This window comes from Phoenix dactylifera, chromosome 12, assembly GCF_051530095.1.
Source record: "Phoenix dactylifera cultivar Ajwa chromosome 12, Ajwa_hap1_PhDact_Kaust_v1.1, whole genome shotgun sequence".
NCBI lineage: Eukaryota > Viridiplantae > Streptophyta > Magnoliopsida > Arecales > Arecaceae > Phoenix > Phoenix dactylifera.
In genome coordinates, this window is record NC_143201.1 from 12,465,759 (window position 1) to 12,484,949 (window position 19,191).

General features: G+C 37.6%; 1 protein-coding gene across 2 annotated transcripts; it reads left to right on the forward strand.

The window, feature by feature from the left end:
- The first annotated feature begins 181 nt into the window (after nt 1-181).
- On the forward strand, nt 182-18,872 carry LOC103721881 (NAD(P)-binding Rossmann-fold superfamily protein). 2 transcript variants are annotated; one of them, XM_008812257.5, is made up of 5 exons: nt 182-418; nt 531-789; nt 11,959-12,030; nt 17,397-17,591; nt 17,826-18,872. In XM_008812257.5, the coding sequence occupies exons 1-5, from the start codon at nt 321-323 to the stop codon at nt 18,222-18,224; spliced, it is 1,023 nt and encodes a 340-aa protein (XP_008810479.1). In that variant the 5' UTR covers nt 182-320; the 3' UTR covers nt 18,225-18,872. The 2 variants fall into 2 exon arrangements, with proteins under 2 accessions (XP_008810479.1, XP_008810480.1); XM_008812258.5 differs by lacking the exon at nt 11,959-12,030 and having other exon boundaries at nt 184-418.
- Nucleotides 18,873-19,191: the final 319 nt, after the last annotated feature.

The window sequence follows — 19,191 nt, forward strand, 5'->3', positions numbered from 1 at the left end:
TATAAAGCGGATTTTTTTAAACGGTGTTAAAACTACCGTTATATTAAAAGGGCATTTGTATAACAACAGTATTTTAGCATACAAATATAAATTTTAGGATGGTATTATCGTAAATTTGAATATTTAGAAAAGCATTTATACAAAAAAAAATTCAAAAAAAATAAAATATATTATCATCATGCTTAGTTTTGCTTCAAAAGGGTTTGGATCATTCGCAGTAGAGGATCCCGACTCAGGAACGTAGCCGTCGACGTCGACTGGGTCTGGTTGGTGGAGCTCCAGGCTACACCCGGAGGCCAAGCCTTTGTAAAACCCTCTCTATGGGAAAGAAGGGCAAGGAGCGAGCCAAGGAGCGACGGGCTCAGCGTCTCCAAGAGATCTCCGAGCTCCGCAAAATACCCTACCCCCCTCTGCGAAGGTACTGTGCGCCCACCCGAATCCCCTCATCGCCCACAAACCATTTGATGAAATGCCTCTACGACTCGCAACCAGTGCTCTCCCTTTATTTGCCTGTCTCCGTTCTATTGTAGATGGTGGTCGTCCGAGACGGTCGCCATCGTGACGGGGGCCAACCGGGGAATCGGGTACGAGATCGCTCGGCAGCTCGCGGGCCACGGGCTGTGCGTCATTCTCGCCTCAAGAGCCGCTGATCGAGGTCACAAAGCTGCGGATGGGTTACGGGAACAGGGTCTCAATGTGGACTCACACCAACTGGATGTCTTGGATGCCGCCTCCGTTGAATCGTTTGAGAAATGGGTTGTTCTCAAGTACGGCGGTCTTGATATCCTGGTGAGATGCTTAACATCTGATGGGTTATTAAGCATGATGACTTGTGCAAGAAAACCCTTGGAATCTTATTCTTTTTGCTCTTATCAAGGATAGGAATTAAAGATACATTAGTATATTTCGTGTAAAGAATGCCTTGTAACATCTTAAAATCATATTCTTTCTTTTGTTGTGGTCAAATTCGTTTGTTTATAGATTAAAGTCGAAGTTGATTGATTGCATGAGTTTAAGCTTATTTTGGTTTAGGCATTTCAAGCAATTTATGGCTTAAAATCAGGTTCTTTCTTTTGTTTTGGTCAAATTGGTTTATTTATAGCTTATTTCTGTTTAGGCAGTTCAAGCAATTTGGTTTTCCAACTAGTAGATGGGATGCTGTAGCATTTGTTGAAGGAAAAGACAAAATGGAGTTGTTTCTAACTAGTGAAATCAATGGTTGTCCTGTCAATTCATGACTTCTCATGATCCAATCCATTCATTCACTTAACCTCAATACCCAATCCATCCCATCTTGACTGGATTAGACACAATGTTTACTTTGTTTGGGCATTTAATAACCAATTTTACTACAATTCTCTATCCCTTACATACTTCATGAAGTGTTTCTAGGGAGAACTAGACAACTAATGTCAAAGCGATAAACCAACCGTAAAAGACCTAAGCGATTTGACATCGATGACCTGCCATCTGACTCACAAAAAACTCTAACCTCATGACCTAAATTAGGTCAGAGCTCCAACTAATACCTGATGCATTTAAAACACGGGGTCAAAAAGTTAGACTTGCACCCATGTAGGGGCCAAAAATTGATTCAAGCTGCTTGTGAAAATCCCATGATCAGCTTGAATCGAGCGTCAATCAAAATCAAATGTAAACACAAAACGGCAGGCTTGATTGGGGTTTCTTGTCTCGATATCAATTTCAAGCCACCCTAGAGCACCAACTTGATAAGGTTGACCCAAGTGGTAAAGATATATTAGCAAATATTGTACTTTCTTACTTATTGTTTTAATTGGTCTCAAGTAATATATTAATAAACAAGGCTTCAAATTTCAAGTTTACAAACCTAGTTTGAATTGAGTTTAATTGTGGTTGATTCAAGCTTGGTCTGAGTCTAGTTTACTTTGAGGGCATCAAACCACATGCTAGGTTAGAACTCAATCAGATATGATATGAGCTGCATTCCAAGCTCAAAATTATCGTCAAGCAAGCTTGATGCGATATTTTTCAAGATCAGCTCAATTACTGCCCTTTGCCCAAACAAGGTAGATATTGGTGGATTTTGGTTAATTTTCCTCATCCATGTGTTAAATAATCGTGTTATTGCTTTATGGAAAGGAGAAGGTAGGAGTGGCTACGAGGTGTGTAGTGTATAACTCACAAATATCAATGAAACAAAAGAGGAAAAGGAAGTGCTTAAACACTACTTGGTTGTTTCTGTGAAGATCCTTTAATGGAAAACAAAGTGGACAATGCTCATCTTAATATGTCCTTTGATCTGCTGCTGCAAAAAAAAAAATTATTGGATGGGACTCAAAGGTTGGTAAAGAGCTAAGCACATAAATATCAAATCTTCAGAGCATATAATGTTTTGTTGTATGGATTTTGGTTCAAGTATAGCCATTGATAAGGAGTATGACATGGAGATAGGACTAAGGTGATGAAAATGGGGAAGGTCGAACAATCTCAAACTACCCATTTTGGGGCATATTGACCTGTACTAATTAGTTATCAGATTGGTTTCGGTGTTTAGCTCTATAAAGTCCTAGAACTAGCTTGAACCAACCCGACCTAAGCAGAACCATCTGGTTCTACTCGGTTCTGGGCAACTTGGGGCCTATACCACCCTCAATTATAAATGGGGAGGTAGAGAAAGCCTTCTCTGTCTCATTCTTTTCTTTTTTGATTTTTAGGGAGAAGGGGAGAACTTTGAATTTTCACCGGTTAGGATCAAAATTTTTTGCTTCTTGAGGTATAATCCCTTCCCCCATTCTCATTTTCCACTTTTTTCTTTTTCATAACAAAAATTAGCAAAAAATATGGAAAATAAAAGTAGCTCATGCCAAAATACAAAATTTTGGCATGGTACCTAGGCATGTTGTAGATCTAAGAATGATCTGCACAATACCAAAAGAATCATAATTTTTCACTCATCATATAATTTTTTAGATTAAAAATATATTTTTGGATTAAAAATAATACTAAATAAATATTATTCAAAAAATTTCTATAAAATCAGTAACATGCTTGGGGTATTCGTGCTACCTGATATTTCTCGTTGATAGCAATTTATTTAAAATTTGGCATGATTATGGCTATCCAAGCCTAAGCTGGAATTCAAATAAATTTAAAAGGAAAGACCCTTGGGCTGAAAAAATATGTAGTACCTTTGGAAGGGTTCTAAATTAATCTGAATTTAAATTAATTTTCCATATATTTTATAATTAAAAATATTTAAAAATTATAAAAATTATGAAAAATTAGTATTATGTATAAATAATGTAAAACTATTTTCTAAAGTAATTTAGCCATTTTTTGCATTACAATGTAAATTATCTATTGCTAAATAATTAACTTAGCAATCATTAATTTAACTAAGAATATGTGGTGCATGTTCATCAAACTTGTAGTATTGGATCTAGAAAGGAAGAAAAATCGGGAGCATGTTATAGATTGAGGTCCCAGTTTGATGATTTCAATCTATCACCATTAGAGGTGCAAGTGGTGCGATGTGGAGTGAAAGAGAGAGGGGTAACGTGATTGAAGCAAAATATAGCTAACAATTACCCTGATGTGGCTGCTTGTAAGAAATATCCATAGGAGGTCTATCAAATGTTAAGAAAGCACTTTGCCGATTGTAGAATGATCAAGCAAAAAAAATGCTGACAAAAGAGCAAAATCGATTATCGAGTCGCCGAGACACCCTTATATCGCTCGACATGTGGATTGATAGTGATGTGTGATGGTTGAACCGGTTCTACCAGGTGAAGCATTCTCAACTTCTTGACATATTGTGATACAAAGACTTTCTTCCACAAGTCGGTTGATACTTTCGATCAAGTGCACGACACTGCGTATATCCTTAAATTGATGGAGATGATTGATCAGGTAGGAGAGAAGAATGTCATGTAGGTTATCACTTATAATGGGCCACAATATAAGACCGCCGGAGAGATCTTGATGGAGCGGAGACCACATATTTTCTGGACTCAACATGCTGTACATTGTATCAACCTCATGTTGATAGATATTGCGAAGATTCATAGAGTACAACATACAGTAGAGACAGCCCAAACCATCTCTAGATATATTTACAATCATACATGGGTCCTTTCACTAATGAAAAGGTATGTAGAGGAAGAGATTTTGAGATCAGAAGTCATATGGTTTGCTACCAACAACATTGTATTTGATCACATTCTTGAGAAGAAAGTAGTCCTACGTCAGAGTTTGTCAGTCCCGAGTGGCAGAAAAGTAGATTTGCTAGGATCGGCATTGAAGAGAGCATTGTCAAGGATTTAATGATGAGTCAGACATTCTGGCAGCGGGCCACTATAATAGTAAAGGCTATCAGACCATTGTATGAAGTACTTCAGACCGTGGATAGCGAGAGGTACCACCAAATGGGTTTCTTGTAATACATATTGGAGAGGGCAAAGATTTAGATCAAGGAGGCAGATCTGATGTATATCTAGAAGTACATCAACATCATTGAGTGGTGGTTGGACTACCAGATGGATAGGGACTTGCATCTAGTAGGTAAGCAAGAACATTGAAAATTAGACTACTTCTGTACTTATACAATTTTACTAAGATAATAACGAACTCTATCTACAGTATACTACTTGAACCCTCGGTTTCGGTACATCGTTGCTAGAATTGATATAGATAACGAAATTCTAATCACTCTACGTAATGTGATTTACAAGATGGAGTCTGATCCAGAAGTCGTGGTCTTATGTCTAAAAGAGATAAGTTAACTTACATAACATGTGTAAGTTAACTGGTATTTTTAATTATTACAATATGGTTCTTTTTCGCAGATGGTTACTAATAAGATATTATCATATATATAATTTTTTTAAATATTTTTGCATTGAATGGTGGATTCATTTTAGTTTATCCGCAAAAAATCTTAAGCAGCTAACTATCCGAATCCTCTTTCAGACGGTATCCTTGAGTGGCTGTGAGCGCAACTGGTCCACTTTCGCCCTCATCCACAACAAGCAGAGGAACCGTTTGATCCAAAAGCACCTCAGCGACTTTGTATATGTTTAGTACAATCTGAGGTTGAGGTTGAGGTTGAGGTTGAAGTGCATTTAGGAGAAAGTGGAGCTAAAGTATACAGATTTGATCCATAGTGCTCTCGTTGATAATATGGATGATCCTATGATCGGATGGCTTGTGGGCCAGCAACATGAGCCAAAACTTGATGAGCGAGGATTGCTTTCATGACCGGCCAATTTCGTAGCCAGCGAGGCTAGAGTCAATACAAAGCAATATTCCATGCATCCTTTCAAGTTTTCAGCCATAGTCACAGAAAAATCGATCATCACATGACTTTTTGTTCGAGACATCCTCTCAGAGATATGATCGAAATATGCTTAGACGAGGCCACTACGCTATCCGGTAGACTTGGTCAGAAGGACGACATACATCCTTTCAACATAGCCAGGTAGAGAGGGGCACGAATGATAAGCAGGAAAAGAGTAGCACGAAGGGTAAGCAGACAACTAGTGGTACAAAAGGTAAGAAGACAACTGCCTAGCACACCAAAAAAGAAAAATAAAAGGCACCTGCAGCTCCAATGAAGAGTGTAGAGGAGCCAGTTCACTCAGATTTAGAAACCAAGAGCAGCAGTTTTAGTGATAATGGATTTGCTGGCTAGGAAGAGAGTGGAGGATGTGAGACCACCATTTATGAGAGTCGCAGAGTGGTCTTCGATTCACCAGTGAGTCCTAGTTTATGCATGTTACATGGGATAAGGACCACAGTGTACGATTTGGTAAAGCCCGCGAGGATCCGATTGCATATAGAAGATGAACTTCTGGAGGTCATTCAGGAGGACACGATGCAGTTGCAGATGATCTCGCATGTGGAGTAGGATCCATAGATATATCAAGTTTTAAGTCATATACTGGATCCTATTATCCGCAGCCGTAGGTAGTCTGTGACCTATACGGATATATATATGGATATGGTGCGTTTGAGATATCTTCTAATGGCTAGTATCCTACGTAGACTAGAGTATTTTTCTGGTCGGATTTTGTTGCCGGCTTATTTGGATAGGCCTCTTCATAGCCATTTTATCAACTAGTTTATCAGTAAGAGGAGACCTCTCAAAGCAGAGCTTCAACAAGAGATCCGAGAGTGCTTATAAACCAGAGCGCATTTCTTATGGGGTGAACATACAAGACTACAATGTTGCTTGGTTAGAGGGGTAAGCTAATGTGCCTCCTGACTATGCTAATGATTCGAATTTCTATGAGAGCCATCACCATTCGACGAAATTTTAGATATCGTATATATATCGTACTTTAAATATATATAATTGATTGTATTATTTTATATTTTTTGTCTCACTAGATTTGAGCATATTTCATGTTGCTTCTTGTAGTATGCAACATCTCACTAATTATTTTATATTTTGTATCATTTTAAAATAACAAGATGCATCATTTTGGTTAAATCGGAATCATAGAAACATAAAAAAATATCAAAAAAATATCAAACTAGATTTAAAATCATTGAAAAAGTTCAAAAAGATTGATTATCAATTAAATCAACTTGAAAAACTCTAAAAAAAATTAGGTGTGCCAGTACGGAACCGGCACGCCTAAGCGTATTGTGTGTCGACATGGTACTGGTTCAGTACCGTACTGATCCGTCCACTAATCGGTATGGTCCCGGTACCGTTCGACGGATCCTGGTTAGGAGGAAACTGATCATCATTGCAAGCCTCTATGTCTTAGACATCCTCTTAGAGATTTTGATAGAGTTACTGAGAAAAGGCGCTGATGGTATTCGATCTAATCAGGGAGAGAGGAACGGTTAGGGTGGTGGACACAATCGAGCCACCTAGCATAGCTAGGAAGGCATAGGAATCTAGGGCAAGAAGATAGTTTCTCAAAGCAGCAAGAAGGGGAAGGAAAGAGAATTGTTGATCTGTTTGCAAGCGTGGATGCTTTTTTTTTATTTTGAGTTTGTTAATGGAATTCCGTAGGAATCAAGCACAAGCAAAGAAGAATTATAAATTAGTCGCTTCCCTTCTAGATTCAAGTCAACAAAAAGAGGAGCTAGTACATTCTGATTCTGAGACCAATAAGCCTTTAGATGACTAGTTACCCAGATCATCTCACGATATAAGCGGTGATGATGATGATGATAGTTCAACTGATAATGCATCTGGTGGCTTGGGAGTTTCCAATGGACATGGCATATGTCCATGCAACTTATAATCCTATGGTCTTGGTTGATTCACCAATGAATTATAAGTCACTCATGTCACATAGGATAAGGAACATAGCACATGATCTAGAGCCCGTGAAGATATGATTGCATATATGAGATGGGCTCTTTGAGGTGGTTTGGGACATGATGCTACTGCTGCAAGTGATTTAGCATGCAGAGTAAGGTCCTTGGACGTATCTGGATTTGAATTATATATCGGTTTCTGTTTTGCACATTCATGCTATGACCTATATGGATATCTCATATTTAAGACATCATATTCGAGCAGCTACTATCCTCCAGCTAGGTTATGGGTCATATTTTGCTACTTTGATCTTCCCTCAGATGGGATGGTTGACCCAATATTAGATATGGGATCAGTATGAGGGTGGCTATTCAGGAGGATCAGATTATGGGATGGAGGGATAGACACATTATCTGAGTTAAAGTCAGATTCCAAGCACAAACTACGATCAAAACCCCAACATCGATGAGCAACATAGACACTCCATAAGAAATTAGTTATGGTATGTGTTTTGTACTTCAAATTAATTTGATAATATATTTTCAATTACATATACTCATGCATTCTCTGTGCCAATTATATTACAATTGCATTTATTAATCATATAGTCTATCCAGACTAATATAACATATGAAAAAAATCAAAATATCATTCAAATCGTAATTAAGGCAACCACAATCATTAAAATAATCCTTCAAAATATCAAAATATCATTAAAACTATAAAATTAATCCTTAAAAAGTAGTTGAAAAAACAAAAACTAAAAAAGTGTATAGGTACCGAATCAGTACACTGTAGCATAGCATGTGTTGATACGGTACATATCGGTATCATACAATACCATTCACCAACCGATACGGTAATTGGTACTGGTTCGGCAATGCTTGAATGAAAGTATGCTCTTATATTGAGGTATAGTGTGGATATGGTTGTGGATTAAAAAGATAGGGAGGGGAGTAAGGATGCTAAGCTTAACTTGCAATAGCTTGAGAAGCAATTAATCATAATCATAATCATCTAACCTTTTTCAAACTATTTGGGGTCGGCTTTGGATCCTCATTTGCCAAATATTCCTTTATAGGGCCAGCTCTAATATTATTCTAACCAAGGTTTGTCGCACCAGTCAGTATCGTATCATACTGGACGTACTATATTGTACTGGTACCAAACTGGTACACAGTCTCATACCATATTGACACTCGGTAAGCCTTGCCGTCTCGTACTATACCGCATACCGATACTATAATAGGATGGTACTAATACAGAGTCTAATACCAAGATGGCAAACATTGATTCTTACCTCCATTCATGCATTCGTGTCCATCCTTGCAACTTCTATTCATGTAGTTTAGGTCTACCTCTTATCTTTTTAATGATCATCAATATAAACTAAAGTACTTCTCCTTAAGGGGTCTCCTCATGTCTTTGTTGTACATGTTCATACCATCTCAAACAATTTTTCAGTACATTCTTCTTAATTTGTGCAACTCATAACTCCTATAGCTCTATTAATCGTGTAACATCTTAATATTCTTATTTCTACCACACAATTTGTTTTTTTGTATTTTCTTTATTGGCAATATGGGCCATAACATTACAGGTCTTACTATTGTTCTGTAAAACTTTTTTCTTAAGTCTCCAAGTTTGCACCTATCATATAGTATTCTAAATGCACCTCTCCACTTCATCCAACTAGCTATAATTCTATGACATATATCATCATCAATCTTTCTATTTTTTGTATAGTAGATCCTAAATAATGAAACTAGTTACCATATGGTTTCTTGTGTCCATTAATCTAAATTGATCTTGCAGTTCATTTCCATTCTTATTAAATTTACGTTCAAAGTTCGCCGTGCCGGTACCGGAGCCCGTACAGATCGGCTGACGGTACGGTTCAGTATGCCCCCATATCGTTCCTTGCCGGGCCCATATCAGCATAGCAGAGAGGGCGAGGAACGGAGAGGGAGAACGAGAGTGAGGAAAAGATAGAGAGGGGGGAAGGGAGAGGGAGGGATGGCCACCAGAGGCCTCCGGAGGGCGTCAAAGGAGCACCAAAGGGTGCTTAGGGCCAGAGCAAGGGCTCTATCCTCTGGATCTCTGTTTTGTTCGAAATAGGGGTCATCGGGGCCCTTTTTTTATTTTGAAAATTTTAAGTGAAGTCGACATTTACTTCAAATTTTCAAAATATAAAATGTGGCTCAAATTTTAATGAAGTCGGCAAATCTCTTGCTGACTTAAAATTTTCAAAATAAAAAAAAGAGCCCCAACGAAATAGGGGTCCAGAGGGCAGAGCACTTACTTCGTCCCTCCGGCAGCGCTCCCTCTCCCTCTCCCTTCGTTCCCCTCTCCCTCTCTCTTTTCCTATCTTTCCTTCTCACTCTTCCCCTCCTGCCGGTTTACCGTTTTGAATGCCAAAACTGTCGCGATCCGCTGCCGGTACGGCTCGGTAAGTCCTGAACCGGGCGGTTCAGGATGGTTCCACATTTCTTGTTTATGTTTCATATACTCTGCCTTTATTCTGCGAATTTTTAAAGCTTTATCCTCTAAAATTTTCCTTTATAGTTTCGATTTAGTATTTATTCTATTTTTTTCATTAATTAATACTATATTGTCGGCAAATATATGCACTATAGTACATCTTCCTAAATATTAGATGAGTTCATTCATAGTTAATACAAAAAAGATATGGGCTTACTACTAATTGTTGATGTAGCCTATTGTGATTGGGAAAAAACTTGTAACACCAAAATCATCCTTATCACTAGTTAAATGCCCCTACTATGCATGTCCTCAATTATTTCAAAATACCATTATGTATACACCTTTTTTTTAAAACCCGTGAAATCACTTTTTTGGCACCCTATCATCAACTTTCTCTAAATCAATAAAGATCATATGTAGACTTTTCATTTTCTTCATATTTCTCTTTATTCAGTGAAATACATGAAGATTATTTAGGATGCTTTACTAGTTTTATTAAGGATAAAAATATTAAGTATACTTGTAGAACTTGAGTATCTAAGGTAAAGGAGGCTATCAAAAAAGATAAAGATAGAAAAAGAGGTTAGACACGATTGAATCCCCGTTTGAGGTTTGGAAGTTTTTAGGTGATTTAGGAGTAACTTGGTCGACTAATTTGTTTAATAAGATTTTAAATATCAAGAAAGCATCTCATGAATGAAGGAAAAGTACTATAATTCTTGATTTATAAGACTAAAGGTGATATTTAAAATTGTTCTTCTATCGTGGTATTAAACTCATTAAGCTATAATATGAAATCTTGGGAGAGAACGATCGAGGATAGATTAAGGTGTCACAAAGATATTAGAGAAGCAATTTGATCTTATGCCAAGAAGATCAATTATAGAAGTTATTTTTCTCCTTTGAAGGTTAGTGGATAAATATAGAGAAAAGATACAAGATCTTCCTATAGTTTTTATTGATTTAGAAAAAATATATAATTTGTCCCTATAGAAGTTTTATGGAGGGTCTTAGAAAAGAAAGGTGCTTCTGTTACATATACTAATGTGATTAAGGATGTGTATAATGGAGTGGTTACTGGTGTGAGAACTACTGGTGGTAATACGAGTAAGTTTTTAATCACAATAGGTCTACATTAAGGATCTGGTCTAAACACTTACCTTTGTATGCTAGTCATGGAAGAGCTTACTAGGCATATTGAGTATAATATTCCTTGGCGCATGCTATTTGTGGATGACAGTTTTAGGAGATGAAATTAAGGTTGGAGTTAAAAGTAGGTTAGAATTATGGAGTGCATTAGAATCTAAAGGTTTTAAGGTTAAGTAGGATCAAGACAGAATACATAGGATGTAGTTTTAGTAAAATTAGAAATAGAGATAAAGGTAGAGTAAAAATTGAGAATCATGAAGTTTCTAAAAATGACCATTTTCAATATTTAGGATCGACCATTCATAAAGAAGAGGATATTGAAGAGATGTTATCCATATGATTAAAGCAAGTTGGATAAAATGGAGAAGGGTAACTGCAATATTATGTGATTGTGGATACTTTCTAAGTTGAAGGAAAAATTTATAGGATGATCATATAACTAGTGATGCTTTATGGTACAGAATGTTGGAAAATTGAAAAAAATATGTGCACAAGATAAGTATGGCCCAAATGAGAGTGCTAAGATGGATGTGTGGTAATAAAAGAAAAAAAATAGAATAAAAAATGAAGTCATTCATAAAAAGGTAGAGGTAGTACTAATTGTGGGCAAATTGAGAAAAGGATGACGGTTTGGACATGAATAACAAAGGCTGATGGATGCACCTATATGAAGGAACAATTTGATATATAAAGAAGGAAAGACGTGTAGCGGTATACCAAAAATCACATGGAATGAAATGGTAAGAAATAACTTGATATCTCTACTTCATTTAGAAAGTGTGGCTCTAAATAGAGTGGAATCGAGAAAAAGGATTCATGCAAACAACGGCAACTAGTTTGTGATTAAGGCTTAGTTGAGTTGAATTGAGTTAAGCATTAAGAGATTCAACTCTCAATTTATGGCAAAGGGCTATACCCAAGTCTATGGTATTGATTAGAATGAGACTTTCTCGCCTATGGCTAAGTTGCATTCTGTTCTTGCAATCTTATCAATGCTGTTAATTTAGATTATCCTCTCTTTCAGCTGGATGCCAAAAATGCATTTTTACATGGAGTTATATTGGCAGAAATTTGCATGGAGCAACCTTCCAGGGTTTGTTGCTCATGGGGAATATGGTAGCGTTCGCCAATTGAAGAAGGTGATCTATGGCTTAAATCCATCTCTTTCCAAGCATGATTTCATAAATTTTGCGATGGTGTGATGGCCTATGGATTCCAGGGGTGTTATGCTGATCATTCTGTTTTTGTACAAAAAATGACATATAGTGTTGTTGTTCTTTGCATATATGCCGACATTGTTTCTATGAAAGATTACCTAAAGGGGGTCTCTCGATTCACTATTTACTTGGGATTGGAGTTGGTCGTTCTAAAGCTGGTTTATATTTGTCTTAGTGAATATATGTCACTGTTTTAATTTCTGAGGTAGGAACATTAGGGGCTAAGCTAGCTGATACACCAAAAGATTCAAATGTGAAGTTGTTGCCAGAAGAACACGACTTGCTTGAAAGTCCACATTGATATTCAAGACTTGTAGGGAAGCTATTCTATTTGAATATTACTCGACCAGATATAACATATGTCACAAGTGTGGTCAGCTAATTTATGCATGCTCCCTGGAACTTCTCATTGGGAAGCTGCATGTCAAATTCTATTTTGTCTTAAATGTGCTCCTAGAAAAGGATTGATTTACAAGAGGCATGGTCACTTAATTATTACAGGTAATTCATATGCAGATTGTGCAAGATCGATAAATGTTACAGGTTATTCACATGTCATACCAAGATCAAGTGTTTAAGTTGAATATAGAGCAAAGGTTCATACTGCATGTGAATTGATTTGGACAAAGAACCTATTACTCAAGTTAGGCTTTCTTGTGAGGATGTTCTGTGTCAATCAAGCAGCAATTTTCATTGCTAGTAATCTAGGGTTCCATGAAAGAACATTTCATGAAACCTTATGTGAAATTTAAAAACCAGTGGGAGATCTTTCTACCAAAGCACTTGGGCCGCATAAATTTCTGATCTTGTGTTCCAATCTAGGTACGAATGACATCTATGCTCCAGCTGGGGGGAGTGTTAAACTTATATTTGTGGACATGTAGTTAGGGTTGACCGGTTATTTTATATGCTTATGCTGAACTGGACTTTTAGTCAAGGGTATTTTTGTCATTGTAAAATTTCTGTAGATGCCCTAACTTAATAATATAAATATATTGAGATTTATGTTCGGCCAGATTAATGTATCCCGTATGCCTGTCTCACTTCTATCCTTCTTCTTTCTGTTTCTTCTTTCTTCCTCTCTTGTTCTATACTACAAGAATTCATCTGCTGAAAACTATAATCAGCAAGATTGCAAGTCTCTAAAGTTCGTGATCTTGGAGATCGGATCTAGATCTATTGCATATATCTAGATCTAGATCCAACATTTTTTGTGATTTACTCAAGCATGTAGTGTTGGGAAGCAAACCACAAAGAGAACAAAGTCGAACCAAAAGCAGGCATATGAATTTTACCTAGAAAACTCTTAATAGGGGAAACCACTGGGCAACCAGAAACAATTCACAGATAACAAGGTTTTGCAACTTCACCTCTTAGGCCAATCAATCCTGACCCAGGGATCACTACTCATGTATGCAACCTATAAACAATATCATCCACACAAACTATTGGGGAGGATAACGAGAAAATAAAGAGATTAAGTCAAGATCGAGCAACTGGATGAAAAACCATGTGCCCAGCCTGAAACTCGGTCCCATGCCTGGGACAAGACTTGGAGCCGAGATTGGAATGCCTGAGTAGAGGATTTTCTTCACTCTATTCTCTCTCTCTCCCCCCTCTCTTTTCACCTTTTCTTTTCCCCTCCTTTCTTTTCCAGTTTCCCTCTCTTGTCCTTCATGTCAGTCCCTTTTTTGGGGCTTTTTATATCCCCAAACTGCTACCTTCTCTCTTCGATTGGACTTAGAAACAAGTGAGTGGCACGGTGGGTAGGGTTTGGCAACCGGACAGAGCCCCCTCAAGAGGCTGGCCCTATACCAAACCCAATATGTAGCTTTTGTGTCTATATGCATGGTGAGATATGTATAGAAGTTAAGAGGGTGAAAGAGTTGCTTTGCCGTTCTCTTCTGGTGAGAAAAAGAGGGTTAGATGAAACAATCTTACTCAATTAGGCTCAAACTTGGCTTGATTAGCTCATGCTCCTGGGAGTCGACAACTGATGTCAAGTGTCGCAGATTGTGGTGGTGATCCAAACATGGACCAAATGGAACAATGCAATTTCTTGGGGGTTAGAGAGTTGACTAGTGATGGCAAGAATAAGATCTAGGTAGAGGCAAATTTGTAGGCAGGGAACAATGATCAAGAGAAGCGGGTTTGAGGATTTTTAAGGGGATTGATTACTTGAGAGAAGATAAAAATTAGGTCCAGCCTTGTGTCTGTCTTCTTCCCATTTCTGTTAAGTTACTGATCTCAACCATTGGCATTGATCTAGTGGCTGAGATAACAACTAAGATAAATCAAAGTTTATCAAGTTAATGATCTCACTCACATAACCTCTGAAAACCGAGAAAAATGATACCATTGCAATGTAATAGATCTGACGATATATATAGAAAATTAAATATATCTATATTACATAATGTTTATATTATTTTACATATTTGGGCTATATCAAGCTGAATACAGGCGAGCTAGGCCCGCCTCAAGTTCAGCTTGTTTCAAGCCCACAATCATTTCCTATTTGGCTCGTTTGCTAATTGAACAAGCTCATTACATGCTGCATTTCAAGACAAACGCAAGCTGCTCCTGAACAACTAGTTTGTTTGATAGCCCAAATTGTATGTTTGGCTTCTGCAAGGCTCTTTGCATGTTGAAGCTTTCAAAAAATCTTATGACAAAGTGGATATGAACTAAAGTCTCAGTGGGATTTGAGGACATTCATGATGCAATTAATAGCACACATCAGGATCTTCTAGGAATTGTAAGGAAAGGTGAAATATTTATTAATAATATTTATGAATTAATGGCTCTGTTAAGCATGAAACCAAGCATCAGTAAAAGACTTCTACTTATAAAATGAAACATGTGCTTTTGGCAAAATTCTTTTATTATGAATACAATATTTAGTTATAACTTCTTGACCCAGATGTGAACATTTTGATCATCAGAAATGCTTTGGAAAGGAGTATATGAAGGAAAAATTAGAAACAAAACAGTCTCTACTTTGATCCTCAAGACATCTAATCGAGTAGAAATGTACGACAGAAAGCTTATTTGGAATTACATTTTGCTTAAGTATTTGCTTAAATACTTTTTATTCGATGCTATGTCTCATATATTTATATGTCGCAATAACTTAGAGTAAGAAGATAAAGTGACATGAATATGTTTACGCATAACTCCTAGGCTATTTCATGAATTTCTTTTAGAGTTTTTGGATGGGACTTCTGCTTGAGCTCTTTAGGAGTAGTCCATGTCACTTGTGCCTAATTTGGGAGACTTGGGGAATGAGCACTCTAAGATGGTAGAGCATTCACTCATGCCTTTATTTATGGGAAAGAGATCCAGATAACTCCATATCATGGGATAGGGTTGTCGACTGCTTTGAAACTAGTGTCTGTGAGCTACCAATGAGGTTTAGAGAATCTTATTCACATGCTTATGGGAACCGGTATGTCGGCAGAATCAATTACTTTGGAGGTATGCAGAGATTTGAGGCTAATGTTTGAATATTCTTGCTTTCCGTTCTTTTTTGTCACTCTATTCTCTTGTTTTACCCCTTGTTGCACCTGTATCACATTTCACTGTTTCTTGCTGTTACGTATTAATTAGATAAGGCATAAGTCACTACATTGTGTATGGTATTCTTGATTCTTCATAGATACTTCATCTAGCAAGACGAGGCATTTCTTGGAAGGAGTCTCCTAATTGCAGAATAACAATGAATTTGAATAATAAAGGACTTAAAGTAGTTGATTATCAAAGGACAAAGATACATAGAGGTTTCAGGATTTTCGAAAGTAAACTCTCTTCTTGGGAAGATCAGAGGGAGGTTTTCATGAAATTTGAAGAAAAGGAGTACAAGCTTTCAGGTTCTCCCATGTAATAGCTCTTGAACTCAATTCCAACTGGTGCTTTCTTTGGAATTTAGGTCGTTTTCATGTAGATCAAATAAGGATTGAGTTGTCACTTTGATTTGCATCACTGGTAGAGTGTGAGTAATCCATACAGACCGACCCTAGGGCTTGTGATGTAACTTATGAGAGAGAATTTGACAAACAGTTAAAGTCAAAATATGATTCAACTAGTGTGATATCTTGGGCCATGGAGAAATTAGCTAGCATTTCCCACGACATGCTTTGTGGACTGCTAGTGGTTCATAGTATGATTTGTATACACGAATTGCTAGGATAATTCATCAAAATGTTGTCTGATTTATGAAACTATTGGTACCTAAAGCACTTCCACCGGGTTAAACCCACTTCTGAGGGTTCCCCCGGATGTTCTTTTGGTCTACATGCTCTTCGTATGAAAACAATAGGAAATTGTTATAATTCAACAATGTAACAACTTGGCTAATCCTTCTCTTATATTTAAAGAACTTCACACAATTTATGAAGACTATATTTCAATTTTGTGTGTTGTTCTTTTGAATATATATGACTTTTTAAAGCAAGGTTCGTTGAAGCAGTATTGAGAGTTGTATCGGTATGGTACCAGTAAGTACGATTCCGTTACATGGCGTACTGGGACCAAGGAAAGGGAGAGTGAGAGGGGGAAAGGAAGGAGAGGGAGGGAGGGAGAGAGAGAGAGAGAGACCAAGGCTTTCGGACTCACCTCTGAAAGAGAGAGAGAGAGAGAGAGAGAGACTGAGGCTAAGGCATCTGATGATGGCTTTGCAAAGGGACAAAGACTGGAGGAGGCAAGAGAAGGAGAGAGAGGAAGCAAGGGATTCAAGAGCTTTGAGAACTCTGAATTCGGCAACAGGGATGAGATAGAGAGATAGATAGAGAGAGAGAGAGAGTAGGATTCACTTGGCCAGGATGTCATCATCATCATCGTACTTCGTCGTTGTTAATGGGGACCAAGGGCTTCAAACAAGCTCAACCAGGATTGAGGGCTTCGAACAGGATAAACTCTTTGAACAAGGCCTTTATAAATTACATGTTGACTAGCTAAACTGTGCCGGTAACCAACCGGTCTAGTTCGGTATGCCTCGAACCAGCCGGTTCGGCATGGTTCAACTTAGCCCAATCCAGAATATCAAGTGACAATTTTACTTTTCATGGTCTTATAATAGGCAAATATACTGAAAAGTGATATGAAAGTTTTAAAGATGTACTAGTAATTAGGTGCTAGCTGCCTGAGTAAGTCGCTCTTTGTTCTTAGGATATACGGTTGGCCTGGTAATGATCTCCATGACATTTCTAGATAACTTGATGTTCCTATCTTTCTCCATTATGATGGAAATATTGCAGTCTTGCATCATAACATGCTCAACCATGTTGCAGGTAAACAATGCAGGTGTCAACTTTAATGTAGGCTCAGATAATTCAGTTGAATTTGCTGAAAAGGTAATTGCGACAAACTATTATGGCACAAAACGGATGATTGAAACCATGATCCCAATAATGAAACATTCTGCTTTTGGTGCTCGCATATTGAATGTGAGCTCAAGACTTGGTCGTGTGAATGGCAGACGAAATGTAAGTTGGTGAAAACTGTGTTTTCTTTCCCCTCTCTCTATCTCCTTTTTTTTAAAAAAAATAAAATAAATAGAATCCGTATCTTAGTTGCACACAATTATCACTGTTTTATGCTTGTAAGTTGTAACCTAAAAAATCAGAAGATGGAAATAAATTTACCTTGTTGATACTATTATGTATGTTTTTTAAATGGTAGCTATTTGAAGTTGTATGACATATTTTACTATTTGGCAGAGATTGGGTGATGCTAACTTGAGAGAGCAACTGTTGAGAGATGAGTGCTTGTCTGAGGAACTGATTGATGGTATGGTTGTGAAATTTATCGAACAAGTTAAGCAGGGAAGTTGGGCATCAAAGGGATGGCCTCAAATGTTTACTGATTATTCAATATCTAAGCTGGCTGTCAATGCTTACACTAGACTGATGGTAGGGAGGTTTTCCAGTAGGCCAGAAGGTCAGAAGATCTACATCAATTGTTATTGTCCGGGCTGGGTGAAGACTGCCATGACAGCTTGGGAAGGCAACATTTCATCTGAGGAAGGTGCAGATACCGGAGTCTGGGTTGTCCTGCTACCCAGTCAACCAGACATTACAGGAAAGTTTTTCGCTGAGAGGCGTGAGATAAGCTTTTAAACTACGCACCTCAGCCAAGTAATCTATTCATTTTGTTATGGTCTTTGGTCCCAGGGCTTGCTAACTTATTCAGTGGTCTTAAATTAGCCCAAGAAAACTTTATGAAGACCAAAAATGCAGAAGATTCCAGTTTTATCATGGATAGTGCAATTGCAAAAATCCCATTGAAGGGGCATAAGAAAAAGGGTCATGCTTTTTCTTGAAGTCTTCACTGATGATGATCACTGGTTGAATGACATTGAGCTTAGCTCATTCACAGCAAGGATTTGTAATGCAAAGATGAGCCTGAAGTTCAGCAGCTTGAATGTTTCGTACTCCATAGAGCAGGGAATGATGTTCCAGCTTGATAGTTTAGCGATGCTGTTTTAGTACCATCTTGGAGTTTGGAGTGTCTCATCCTTGACAACCAAAGAGTATCAGCAGGGTGCACTCTTTAAGAGCAGACTAGCATCTAGGAGGAAGTTGTAAGGTAATGCCTTCTACTTTCTGTATACTATAAAGGATTATGCATATGATCATGTAATTAACGGTGCAATGCACTTCACTGGAATTCCAAAATGTCTGTCTGTGTTGCTTTTATCATTACTGTTCCTGTCACATTTCTCTCACTTGAAATTCTATGAATATTCTAATTTTTGAAGACATCAACAATTGTATCATTCTTCATGACGTAGATCACTTCACATGGCCTAATGAGCATCCTGCATTAATCAGGATAATCTGTCACAAGCTGGAGTTGTGACTATGGCATTTGAGCAGCGGCTATCCTTGGAAATCCATGGCTGAGAACCTTGAAATAAAGGAAGCCCAATTAACTGTTTATTTTGTTGATTAGATGTGTTGACTGAGATCTATGATGCGCGACTATAAGGGTTTTGATAGCAGTGAAGGGCTCGGGATCCCATGTGTTCCTGGGGACTCTTAAGAATAAGAATTACATGCTCTTTCACTTATTTCTATTAAATTT